Genomic DNA, 14,024 nt, shown 5'->3' with positions numbered 1-14,024 from the left:
ACCAATTCAATTTGAGGTGGGCTAAGCGCAGCATGTTTTTACACGTCTTTCCAATTTCTCGCACCACCTGAAACTAAATAAATATAATAAATCTATAATTTTAACCCCACACTTAAATCCATCAACTCATGGAGAACAAAAATACAATGAAGCCGACAGTAAAACAAGGAACACAGTTGAACGGCAATATCTTATATTATTATACACAGATATTATTCACATTTACCTGTAAACGGTTCCTATCGCATTAAAACTATTTGTGACTGGATCCAAGCTTCGTTCGTGGTCCCATCCGTTTTTTGTTTATGTGTCTCTATGAGACGTCAGCAATTTCACTAGCTTGTCTTTTTCTTCTGCAAGAAAGGTTTATCCTCGTTTTCTCTTCTCTGCCAAAATAAACTTATCTATTCAACAATAATAAACCCAAAATTAACCTCACTCTATGTACACATACACATCAGTCAATTTGACAAACGCGCGAATGACATAGGTAAAAATTCACCTATAGAAAACCTCTTTACTGTTTTATTGCATGAAACATAACGTAATGTAGTTTAAGTTAAATTAAAATAACATCACAAGAAAAAAAACTCACAGGCTTTAGTAATATATACTCGATAGACGTTTATTTCTTAAGAAGTACAGAAAAATCATTTTATCGATAAAATATCGACTTTGCATTATCGTTTGTAGAACTAGTAATCTGTCACTTACTTAAGGGATCCATGTACAAGTGTGGTGAAAATGAATTTAGGTAGGTGTCAAATTGGGAGGGGTCCTTATTAAAAGTAGCTTTTAGATAGGGAAACGGTAAGAGGTTGTTGGTGAAAACGGGCATTAAACCACCATAACGAAGACCGAAACCCATACAATAAACGAAGCTCACATGTCCAAACCCCATTTACATGGTCATCTGCTCATCTAAGACCAGTTTACCGTGACGGAAGATTATGATGTGTGTCCGATGGCAAAGATTACGGACTACGGTAAGTTCCCACTCAATCTGAGAAAGAATTTCTTGACTTTATACGTTCAGGAAGTGTGTTTTACAGTTTTAATGGAATGAGGAGGTGGAATTCTTTGTGGCAACTGCCAGTAAATGAGGATTTTGTAAAGTAAGAGTGCTATATGGTGGGCGGTAATTATAAAGACTTAGAATTAGTTTTTACGAAAGGTTTGACTCAAGGGATATGACGGCATTTTTCGGAATCATAAGGTGTGCGTGTGTCACATGCCACAAGCCACAAAGCAATAGACAAGAAATTCAAAAACGACGCCATAACGAATGACGTATGCCCAAGGAGTAAGTGCTACAATCACAAAGAAATAAGAGGGAGAAAAATAAATAATAATACGAATATAAATAAACTAGGCTAACGCTATAACTAAATTGTATGAGATTAGAAACTTCACAAAGACTTTGTCTGACTTAGTAAACACTGAAGACAGGTAATGGATACTATTGAATTAAGGAATAGATGGAACTTTCTGGGACAACTTTCCTTTCTGTTGTTAAGAATATAAGTTTTTAAAGCTTTCAGATAAATTTTGCAGGAAATTCCAAATTTTGGTCCTTCCTTTGACGCAAACTCCGGATTTCCTGTGCTATTTATCTCGCTTTTGCGCCAATTTTTCTTTCGCTGGAAAAAAGACTAAACATTCATTATCCTAGTTTGAGAAATTAGGTATTATTTAGAAAATATTTTTATTCAAGGACAATACTGACCATATTTTATTATAATGATGCTTCTTCTCTACATTGACATAATTTTCTCAGTCTTCGTGCTAGACCTAAATAAATCTTTCAGACAGACAGTTTGCACTCCGCTGTACCAATTTACCTCAATTTAAAGTCCAATTTTTAAATCACTGTTTGCTCTTCAACGGTATACGCAACCAGGAGCAAGCAAAATACTAGCTATGCATTTTCTCACTGCCAAATTTCATGGTATCGTAATGAGATAGACGTCATATTTGATCATCAGTACAGTTAAGAACGACATACAATTTGTACGGTATATTATTATTTTCTTTAATTTTCTGACCAATTGTATCAGGGCCAACAATCGGTTTTTTATCTATCTGTATCTAAAAATACTTGGATAGTTAGGTACTCCTGAGGTGTCATTAGTCATTTCTACACAATGTCTTGATGACGTGTCTTGGCCGACCGCGGCTATAGAAAGAGGGTTATGTTTTTTACTTATTTGTATACTGACCCTCCATGTCAAAGCTTTCTTTCATGTCTTACAATGGTGGGAACTCTTTTGTTGCAGTGATTTATGTTGAGTTGCTGTGTTCAAGTAATGCTGCGTATTTAAATGTAAAGCGTTTGACTTTGCAATAATTGTTCAATAGTTCTTGAGGATTTTTCCTGTAAGATTTGCTTATTTCAGAGTATGAATCATGATTCAAATATCATTAATATCTTCTGAAAAAGCATGGTCTATAAAAGCTTTCTAATTCGGTTCTCTCGTCATGTTTTCGCTAAACATTTTAACAATGCTTTTGGTTCTAAACAACGCGTTGCAAAATTCGCGATTTAACAGCGATAATAATTTAAAACGACGAACTAACGACACTAAATCTACACAAATGCAATAAAAGACCAGTCACAAACATCTAAAAATAGACACTACACAACCGAAGTACAAAACCATCATTCGATATTCGTTTCATCAAATCGATTGAACCAAGCCTATGCCTAATTCGGCCGGAACAATTGGCGCTATACTCTATAACCAACAGACCCGTTGTTTCCTGTCTTATTCAGACTTTAATATTCATTGGTATCACGTAGCCATTGTCATGTGATTATAGCTGCATGGGCGGTTATCCAAAATACGGTCAAGTGCGAGTCGGACTCGAGTACGAAGGATTCCGTACCAACAGACAAAAATCACGGGAGCATTCTAAAATATTTATTAATTCTACTTTTCGGTATTTGTAGTTAAAAAAAAAACCGCGTTAAAATCGGATCATTCGTTTGGGAGCTACGATGCCACAGGCAGACACGTCAAACTTGTAACACCCAATCTTTACAACGGGTGTTAATAACGGCAACGACATCATCTATAAATCATGAATCAACTGACTTACTATCACAGTTCATAAGATACAGCGTGGTAACAGACGGACAGCTTAGTTTAAATACTGTTGTCCCGTTTTATACTTTGCCTACAGAACCCTAAAATTAAACGTATTGCTTGTATTGTCTCATTGCGATGCGGTAGTATTCAAATCGAGTTTTTGTTGCGCGTGCATCTTTTTTTGTGGTTGATTCAATGATTGTTCTTTTGATTTCGCTGACGATTATCAGCATTTTCATTCATTGGCATTTAAGCCATTTAATCAAGCAGCGAATAACATTAATGATTTCAAAATTTATTACTTACTTCATTATCTCTAAAAATGGGTATCTTTAAAGTTGTAACGTTCTCCAAAACAAGACCTTTTTAACCGATTTAAATAACGTCTAAAGTTCATGTAAAACCAATAAAATGATCTAATCAAGAGAATAATGAAAGCGCCACCGATTTATAACGATCGACTCTTGCGCATGAAAGAGGAATGCAAAATAATGACTACACACTGACGCATCGATGTTATAATAAAACGTACAAAAACGCAATCGAAAGCTCGGTTGCGACGGAAATAACTGACTGAGCGATTAATCGCAATGGTCCGGCGTATAAAATGTCGCTAAACGACTTTTTAAGGGCATCCAAATGTATGGTTTGAGAAGGCAAATATTTGAAGTTCGGATACGGCATGTTTTGAAGAATTTTAGGGTCCTTTAAAGTTAATTACAGCGTAACATACTATACATAGTGAAGTTTGTGTGATAAAAAAAGCTTGAAATGTTTTGGAAAGGATTGACGACTTACTAGAAAGAGAATTTGAAGAAACATTCAGTTTTTATAGAACAAATGATAAGTACAACTATATGTACTGTATGATATCTTAGCAATAACGTAACATCGTCAAAGTTCAGTGATAAATCCACATCGAAAATACATACAAGTAATAATTAAATGTAAACAAACCCATCATTATTACAACTTTAATTAAAGCGAGTGAAGGACATATAAATTGCAAACTGCAAGTTGGCTTGGCGCCAACTCTCCCTGCGTGCGATCCAAAATGGTCGTATCCTGAAATCTCGTATCTTCGGGGTTAGTAAAAGCGATTTTCTAGTTACTAGTTAAACTACCAGCATTTCGAGATATCAGTTATGTCGTCCGGAGGTCAGGTTAAAGACTGTAAGCCACAACTGGTTGGACTTGATTCGTTCACTTTCGATTTCAGGTTGGTTATGCATAATCTGTTGTCAATAACATGTCACCTTATGATTGGGAGGTAATTGCAGATTAAGCGAAGGTTTTGTAATGAAGCCTTCTTTGCTGTGAAGCAAGTGTAGTCTGTTATTTTTGGTTTTATTTTTAGTATTACCAAACCTCATGCTTGACATCAGCTACTATGCAAATGCAATATTTTTTTTTAATGGTTCAACATTACAGATAAATTGTCTTTCATTCTTTTTTACATAGACGTGGAATATATGTAGTTTTCGAAGTCTGTTTAACAATAAATGATTGCGATTGCCATAAAATGTTATGACCCAAATGATATTTTGCGTGTACCTTCAAACTTACAGACATCATTGTCCCTAAAAGGTAACTAATCAGAAGCCACATATTCAGCAACAAAACTAACCCGGTACAATAGCAAACAATTAACAAACGTCTGCTGCACTAGTTACAAAACGCGGACGCGCTCGTGCCACATAATATATTAAACTAGGCTAGAACTGATGTGGACTGGCGAACACAACTGTGTTGCGTTTACAATACCTACATTTTGTACGTGCACGTTTTTTGCTATTGAAAATGTTTGTAAAGCTGAAGCTGAACGTACGGTTACGCTACGAATGAGTGAATTGTTGAGCGGTTGTGTAGTTTTTAAAAGACTTCATTTTGATACCGAAAGAGTTGCCTTCTAAACTGCATCTTAGACACCAATCACTGAGTAAAGTTGGTGAAAGGATCTTGAGGAAACCAGGAAAGTCTCAAATCATCAATGCTCCAGAGTAAAGGTGGTCACAGCGTGCTTATAAAACCCTTCTAGGTTTAATCAAGTCTCAGTCAGCTAATAATTCAATATGTTGACCAAGTCACATAGTCCTTTATCACCTAGCATCAGTTAGATAAAGACGTATTATTATACTCTCCATATTTACAGACTGCCGAACGGTTTTTTAGAATATTTAGGTCAACTATTTTCTCAGGCCAAAAAAGAGGAGTTTAGTTTCCTTCTCCTTTTTCCTCCCTTCCTTTCGCTTCCACTAACTTAGTTGTTACCCCGCATTTCTCAAGAATTTAGACTAAAAAGCCTACAAAAACTAGTTATAACCACAAATTTCTCCAGGACTGTACACCGCACAATGAACCGAGCACACATCCACGGATGTGCCAGTTAATACCTCTAGTGTAATCATGCGCATTCCTCACTCCGCCGACCAAAGGGCATTAATCGACTGCAAGCAAGGTCGACAATGATAAGCGCAGTATTGATTACTGCTTTGTTTGTTAATTGAGTTGTAGTTAAACCTGATTGTGGTTTAATCGGATGCAGCTGAGTACCAGTGTTTACCAGGCTCCTCAACACAGTTACCTTTGGTACAACCGTAACTATTTCAGACCTGATGCCGTCTGACCAGTAATGATTGCCAAAGATATTCAAATGAAAACTGGGACCCACCAATTTAACGTACCTTCCAAAACACGGAGGCTCTCGATATATGGGGAGTTTGTTCCATCACTTCTTCCCAGCAAAACACATAGGAAGTGAAAGGCGGGCGTTTTGGGGGCTGTATTTTGTAAAGACCTTCAAAAAGTGCTGATTTTCAACCTACTTTGAATAAATGACTTTTTATTTAATAACATTGGTTAAAAAAACATCCACAGACCGACCGCATTTAGCGTTGTGATGTGACCTTATGACTAGTCGAGTCATGCGGTTGTTTCTAAGCCACGAGTTCCTCTAATGTTTTGTATAATGCCAGTACAAAAACCAATCAAAGAAAATTCAACTTTTTCTTGCGTAACCTGTTATGCAAATGGTGCACAAGATTTTCTTTCTTTCTGATTGAATATTTCCTTGAAATTCATTAGTTTTTTTCATGCTAATAGTAAATCGATATTTAGTACTGTTTCAATTTTCAAAGCTATGTATGTAGGGCAGAAGATTTTTTCTATTGACTTTAGAACGGCGATCAAGAAGCGTGCTCAAATATAAAGACTATTTATCAAAGATCTGGTGAAATAGTTATGTATGTATTTATTTATTTACTTTAAAGCGTGAAAACCAAAAAAAACTCAAATGGCTAACTTCAGAAATGCAAAGTTAACTGGCACGAACTATCAACTAGAGGTATACTCGCTAGTATGAAGACCTACCAAGTAAAAGTGTTCCTCTTTGAGAACAATCACTTAGTTTTTATATCACATATGATGCAACTGCAGTATTACAATGCAACCCATTCCGAGAACCATTTCGCCGTGCATTGCGAAGCTCGCATGTGTTACAAGACAACTGATTTTAACATACGGGCTTATGTATTGCAAAACTGTGAAAGGGGACTATTATCATATCATACTAAGATTATAAACGAGGTATTGTGCATGAGTGTTTGTTACCTACTCCTTTATGCAAAAACCACTATGGGTTTTGATGAAATAACTAGCCGCATCATAGCTTAGATCAAAATACATATATACCTTTTATCCAGGTGTGGGTAATAGCTCCCGGGACGCGGGAGAAACCATGAGTGCCATTTGTCTGTGTGTTTGCAACAAACTATTAAAGGATTTTCATACGTTTTTACCAATATATTAAGTATGATTTGATCGTGACAAAGACTAAACTAATATACAATTTATGTCGGTGTGAATCCGAAAGGACGAATGTTATTATTAAAGGATCATCTAACTAGATGTTTATACAAGTTTCTTGTTTGTATTAGGTCACTGGTATTCTAAACACATCACATTAGAAGCTATTCAGCCTTACATTTGCATTACATTTACAAGTAAAACCATTAACTCCTTACTAGTACAAATGTCTGCCAGTTTTTGTTCGAAGCAGCTTCTTCAAGCTTCTGAAGGCTATATGGATAATTGTTGACGGTTGAAACCATCCTATGCCCTACGTTGGACGCAGATTAGTTCGTTGCCATAATTGGTAATCGTCACTGGCCTAAGCACTTATATTTTTCTAAATATCTCTACATATATGTATGAAACTAAAGTATGAAACTTGTTATAGGAAAACGATAAAGATATATTGTCTTCTGAAGTATCGCGTTATATTTTTACCTACTGCTGGGCCAACGTCCCAGTCTAACCAAGAGGTAGATGGGTGATTCTAAGTTAAGAGGTACTTTCGACGGCAACGACAAAAAAATATCTTTTTTTTCAATAAACTTTACAAATAACCTATTTATCACTTAAAACTAAATGTTTTCTACGTGGTCACTAAAATTTATTGCAGAAATGTACGTAATTAAGTCACAATAAGCTCTAATATAAGAAAAATATCTCTCCCCTGGTCTGTCCCCCAACCGACTTTATTTGTATATCAGTAATTATGAATGTATTAAAATTCAATAATCATTTAAAATTCTTTAATTTCATAAGTACAGTAAACTTAGTAATAGTATCTTACAAGTAAAAGTGCTTTTATTCCAATTCTTTAAAAAAAATATGAACACTGAAATTTGTCCAACGTGTTTCGTGTCTCGTCCCCTGGTCTTTTGTTTTCGTTCAAAAATCAGTTTTGCTCTTCTAGTCTGTGGAAGTTGTGACCTTGGACGCATAGTATGTAACGTGAAGTTAGCAGCAAACGGCGCATAAGCAACTGCGCCGCCATTATTGTCGGCCATTTCGACCACGCCACTCGCTGGGTGCAGAAGTGTTCGAGTGAATGCAGTCTTTCCTCTGGTAAGTTTTACATTGCATTTTTTTGTTAAAATACTAATATATACTTCAATATTTACTATGAATAGTGTATACATTGTTATGTTTGTGTGTGAATGACGTGCGCGAAATACTTTTACGGCTATTTTAGATTTCTATCGAAAATGTATCTCCCCTGGCGTATTTCCCCTGGCTCTTTTGATGGCAGGGGAGATATTTAATGTCCAGGGGAGATACATTTTTACGCGTTTCCATTAATACTTCTAGTTTTCTCTAATCCTTTACTTGGCGTTATGCTTATCTTAGCTTTATAATACAATATTACGTTTTATTTACAGAAAAATGGCACCTCGAAAAAAAATGACGCGTGAAGAACGGCTTGAAAAGAAGAGGATAGCAGAACGATTACGTTATCAAAGAATTAAAAATGACCCGGATAAGTACGCCCAACAAAGAGTTAAGGAAAGGGAAAAATATGAGAAGAAGAAAGATAAAGGAACTATTAAGACTGTGAACCAAATGACACCCAGAGAGCAGCGGAAGGCTAGAAAAATATGGAGAGAAAAAGCAAAAATTCGTAGAAGACGTTTAGCACTCCAAGATATAAGTAATTCTTTTGTAACACCACCATGTTCAGACGATGAAGGCCCACCGCCTCCTCAAAATATAAACAGGCGAAAGCAGGCAGCACAGCAAAAGGCAGCTCGAGCAAGACAAGCAAGAAACCTAAAAATAAAAAAACAAGCGGAAGAAATAGCTAAACTTAAATCTGCAGTCCAACGCTACAAAAAACAAGTACAACGGATGAAAAAACCACCTCTTATCACACCCAACACTAAAGTAAATTCACTAGTAAGTGCAGTAAGTGCAGCCGACAAAGAAACTATAAAGAAGAAACTACTTTTCAGTGAAGTTGTTACCCAACAACTTAATGAAAATTTTTCAAATCTCACCACTAATCAAGAAAAAAGAGTCTTCAGGAGAGTGTTAAGCGGGAAAATAGTAAAAAAGTATGATGTTTTGTCGAAAGAAATGAAAATGAAACCTTTAAGTAACATAAGCAAGAAATCAAGACTGTTAGATATAGAACGCAGCTCAAGAATAAACTGTGAGAAATTGAAGACGAGCATAGCCAAATTTATGGAAGATGAGTCAAGCAGTAGACTTTGTGCAGGAAAAAAAGACTTTATAACGAAAAAGGGCGAGCGTAAGCAAAAACGAGTTATGCTAGATACTTTACTCAACTTGCACAAACGTTTTGTGGAAAAGACACACATGAAAATATCCTACGCAATGTTTTGCAACCTCCGACCATTTTGGGTCGTCCAACCACGCTGTGACAATCGTAACACTTGCATGTGTGTTACCCACAGCAATATAGATTTAACACTTAAGTCACTTTACAATGCTAAGCTAATATCTGTCTCTAACCACGTGGATCTTCTCAATAAAGTTTGCTGCAATAGATTCAATGAAAAATGTTTATCACGCGAGTGCAAGGCGTGTTTAAACAAAGGGCTCCATTACAAGGAATTCGACAACTCGATTCCACTATTTTACAGCAAGTGGCAAAGTGTACGCCAAGATATTGTCGATTTAAAAAATAAAAAACCACGGACTGTAACGAAATGCGTTAAAACCACACTACAGATTCAACCAAGGGACTTAATTTTGGATTTGGAATCAAAGATGGACAAGTTTTTGAATCACGAACTAAACATAGTGCACCAATACCAAGCTATAAAAACGAAAAAAGAGTCCCTTACTGAGTCGGAAGCAATAATACATGTAGATTTCAGTGAAAATTATCTCACAAAATACTCTGAAGAAGTACAATCCTTCCATTTCGGAGGATCGAGACAGCAAATAAGTATGCACACTGTTGTAGTGTACACTAAAGACGTCGATCAAGAGTTAAAAATCGATTGTTATTGCACTTTGTCACAAAATTTATCGCACTCACCTCCTGCAATTTGGGCCCATTTACAACCCGTACTTGACCGTCTGCCGGCTACTGTTACGAATTTACATTTCTTGAGCGATGGGCCGGTCACCCAATATCGTAACAAAATTATGTTCAAGGTTTTGGCCACAATGTTGGATGTTTTCTACCCCAGGCTTCAAAATTTCACGTGGAATTTCCATGAAGCAGGTCACGGTAAGGGAGCTCCTGATGGAGTGGGTGCAACTTGCAAGAGAACTGCTGATCGACTAGTTGCGAGTGGCACCGATATTTCATCAATAGATGACTTAGCCAAAGCCCTTGAGAAAACCTGTCCAAATATTAAAGTTTTCACAATAGATGACTCAGAAATAACTGAAAAAACAGAAAGATTGGGATCTACTGATGGTATAAAGACTTTTTCAGGAACACTAAAGGTTCACCAAGTTACCGGTTGCGTATTCGTACCCAATTGTCTAATATTGAAAAGTTTGAGCTGCTTCTGTGACTCTGAGTTATGTCGTCATTTTCAGTTGGGTACTTTGGATTATCCACAAACACATGCTGAATTTCGTCTACATGTTGATGATGTATACGGAGCTAGCGATTCAGATGATGAGCCACTAATTCAAATTGCATATCAAAAACGTATGAAGAAGCCTCAAGAAATACAAGTTTCTGTACCTACCACAAGCAATATAACCAGAATGCACAAAGAAGATCCAAAGCCCTCAACATCTGGAAAAAAAACATTCTGCAATGGGGACTTTGTGCTGGTTAAACTTCAAGATAGAAAAACAGAATATCGTTATGTTGCAATGTGCACAGGTGTTGAAGAAAGTAATGAAGTTCAAGTTGTATTTTGTAAAATCTGTGATGAAACTGGAAAGAACTTTAAAATTAATGATGACGATATTTCTTTCATCACCTGGGATCAGGTTATAAAAGAACTACCTGCCCCTGACTTAAAAATGAAGGGGCAGCGTATTTTTTACGCTTTTAATGAATCCGTTGATGTCTTCGAACGCGGCTTTTAGAAAAAAAAGTATTTTTTAGTTACCTTTAAAAGTTTTTAATGTTTTTATAGCTTAAGCACAAGCATAGTTTAATACTGTTATTTAAAAGAGTATTTTTAGTTTTTGTTTCTTTTTATTTAATTATTGCCTATTGATAGAAAAGTTATATATTTATAGGTAGTTTTGTTTTGATAGACAAGAAAAATACATCTTTTTCAAATTGTTTTTGTAGCTTAAGCACAAGCACAGTTTAATACTGTTATTCAAAAGAGATTTTTTTGTTTTTGTTTCTTTTTATTACTGTTTTTCATGTTTTGTACCTAGCACATAGGAAGCATTTAATTTTATAAACAAAGAAGACTGCTAAGAAATGAAAAGTCTGATTATAAATAATTCATAATTAAAATAAATAAAGATGATTCTTAAAAATAACCTAGTTAATTTTTTTTATCTCTTCCCTGTTCATGAAGTATCTTCCCCTGTACACCTAGTCTCTCCCCTGTATTGCGTACTTCCCCTGGTCACTTATAAAACGAGATAAAACCAAAAAATTGACTGGACCCTTTGTAAACGTTTTCAACGTAGCTGTTTACATTTAAAAATGTATACTTAAGTAAAAATATATAAAAAAAAACCCGTGCCGCCATTTCATACAACGAATTACCTCTTAACTTAGAATGACCAAGATACCTATTGGGCTGTCCGGGTAACTGGGTTGAGGAGGTCAGATAGGCAGTTGCTCTTTGTAAAACACACGGTACTCTGCTGCATCCGGTTAGACTGGAAGCGGACCCCAACATAGTTGGAAAAAGGCTCGGAGGATGATACCTATGTCTATATTAAACTTCTTTTAGCAAAAAATAATAACATATTGTCTTGAAGCAAACGTCTATCCTCATACAGAGAAGGCATGACCATTCGTCACGCTGACTCAATATCTAATGTCTCGGTGATCTACTTTAGGCTTTCAAAAACGTATTGTTACGATATACAAATTTAATTATAATATAACGAGTCTAATGAGTTAGGTATCATAACGTACGCCTACATAACGACATGAACAAATCTTGCAGGCGATATTTCGTTAACGAGGTAGCTTGCCGATTGGTATCGTTTAAAAATGGTGACTGTACAGTTAGAAGACAGAAGTTCAGTTTCAGTGTCCAGAAGTTTGGGACTTTGCATCTCGAAATAGGTAGTAATCGTCACTATCTAGAATTTTATCCTACTTAACAAAAATGAGATTTTGAATTCGGATGTATGTATTTTTTGTCAGAAAAATAGTCCCGATACATGCAAGCAATTATGTTACATAAATGATGTTTTGAAATATTATTTTATTCTGGAAGCCTAGATTGGTTAGGAAGCCCTCAAGACACAAGAAAACGTAGAAAAGACGTCATGGGGGACGAGAACTTAAATCTACCTATTGTGTAGGTGTTTCAATATACTCAAATTTGTTTGTTATATTCTCTTCTACACATTACTTCTATCAGACGAAACGAAACGAAATTCTATTGGTTATTTCAGAACTTCTCCATTCCGATACGCTGCGAGTCTGGGCCTAAAGAATCGGTACTTCTCCAAATCACCTGTGTTGTGGCAGTCAGCTGATATTTAGTAATAAAGTTCTTTAGAAACGTGCATATCACCTTGGCATATTTGTGTAACACTTTATTGAGCCCTTCTGTACTTTATAATGCAGTCAAAAGTAATGAGTAGATGAATCTTTAGTAGGTACCTAGTGTTGCAAAGGTGTTATTAAACTAAGATCGACGATCGATTTTTAACCTACTTCCAATAAAAGGGAGGTGTTTTTTTATGTACTCCTATTGTGTAGGTTTATATAATAAGGTTTATATAATATTATTTACTTGTCGTATATGTATTAATTGCAATACTGCAACAACAATGCTCTTCTCACACAATGATGGCGAAAGTTGGGAATTATCGTTTGCTTTCTGAGAGAATTATTTCCTGCACATGGATAAAAAGTAGCTTATTATTATTTTAATTTCCAAATTTCATCAAAATACATACATCCATTTGCGCGCGAAGCAGCAACAAACATACATCCTCACAAACTTTCACGTTTATAATATTAGTATGAGAGTATGATGTGTGCATGTCAGCCCTACACTATGTAAAACATTAATTGTCACTAATTGTGTTTGTCTGTTTGGAAGGAAGTAGAATTGTCGAGCTATTTCGGGATGTTGGAACTGATGATGTTTTGTTTTCAGGTGATAACATCAAGGCAAAAAATTGACGTAAATTATCATCACACACTAACATCAGTTTGTCTAAAAAGCTCTATATCAATGTGTGACCTGGGTATCGAACCAAGTATCTACTATGGGATAATGAGAGACTACATAACATCAGAAATAAGTTCAGGTACATATAAAAAGTTTAAATTTTTTTAGGTACTTATTAGAGACATTTTAGGTATTATAGATATTTACTTTCGAGGTTTAATTACAGAAAGAAAGGCAACTGTGACAGTGTATGAATTTATATCACAATATATTATAGGTCAAAACATACTTATATCATAAAGCTAATCAATTTGTTTGTTTGCTTGAAAAAATTGAAAATATTCTGACAAATTAATACATATGTTCACAGTGAAAGACTTTTTCTTTTCATCGAGGAACGCTACGACTACTTTTATCCAGGCAGGGGCAGTAGTTCCTACAGGACACCGGTGAAACCATGAGAGAAACACCTAGTATCTAATACAATAAAGGTGTCTATTTCTAGAACAACACAGTTAAAAGTAACATGAGAAAAGACTAAGGCTGCTGACTCAACTAACCTTGACTTTAAAAAGAAAACTTTCTGTTACATGACAAAGTGCTTTAGTATTTGTGTAGCATGCATGTTTTATACCAAACAGTGCCAGCTAGCTTTTTTTTAACAATGGTAAAATCATCAAATGACTCCCGCTGTGGGTTAGCAGCGGTGAGGGAGTATCAGACTTTTACTGACTAAAACCCATTGTGTTCCTTCGTAGGCCTTTTATGTACCGGGGCCGCGGTAACTCTTTCGAACAATCCCGCAGCCCAGTGCCAGCTAGCTTGCATAGGT

At 35.7% G+C, this 14,024-nt stretch overlaps 2 protein-coding genes across 2 annotated transcripts in view; one reads left to right on the top strand and one right to left on the bottom strand.

The window, feature by feature from the left end:
* Positions 1–14,024, bottom strand: part of LOC124642949 (protein enabled) — a 113,686-nt gene that overhangs the window by 90,366 nt on the left and 9,296 nt on the right. The gene's annotated exons all lie outside the window — the stretch shown is intronic.
* Positions 7,465–11,313, top strand: LOC124642948. Its single transcript, XM_047181744.1, has 2 exons — positions 7,465–8,000; positions 8,315–11,313. Exon 2 carries the CDS (start codon positions 8,319–8,321, stop codon positions 10,953–10,955), a length of 2,637 nt encoding a protein of 878 aa, XP_047037700.1. The 5' UTR covers positions 7,465–8,000; positions 8,315–8,318; the 3' UTR covers positions 10,956–11,313.

Source organism: Helicoverpa zea, chromosome 26 (genome assembly GCF_022581195.2).
Source record: "Helicoverpa zea isolate HzStark_Cry1AcR chromosome 26, ilHelZeax1.1, whole genome shotgun sequence".
Taxonomy (NCBI): Eukaryota; Metazoa; Arthropoda; class Insecta; order Lepidoptera; family Noctuidae; genus Helicoverpa; species Helicoverpa zea.
Note: the sequence above shows the minus strand (reverse complement) of the source record. Positions and strands in the feature narration are given on the sequence as shown.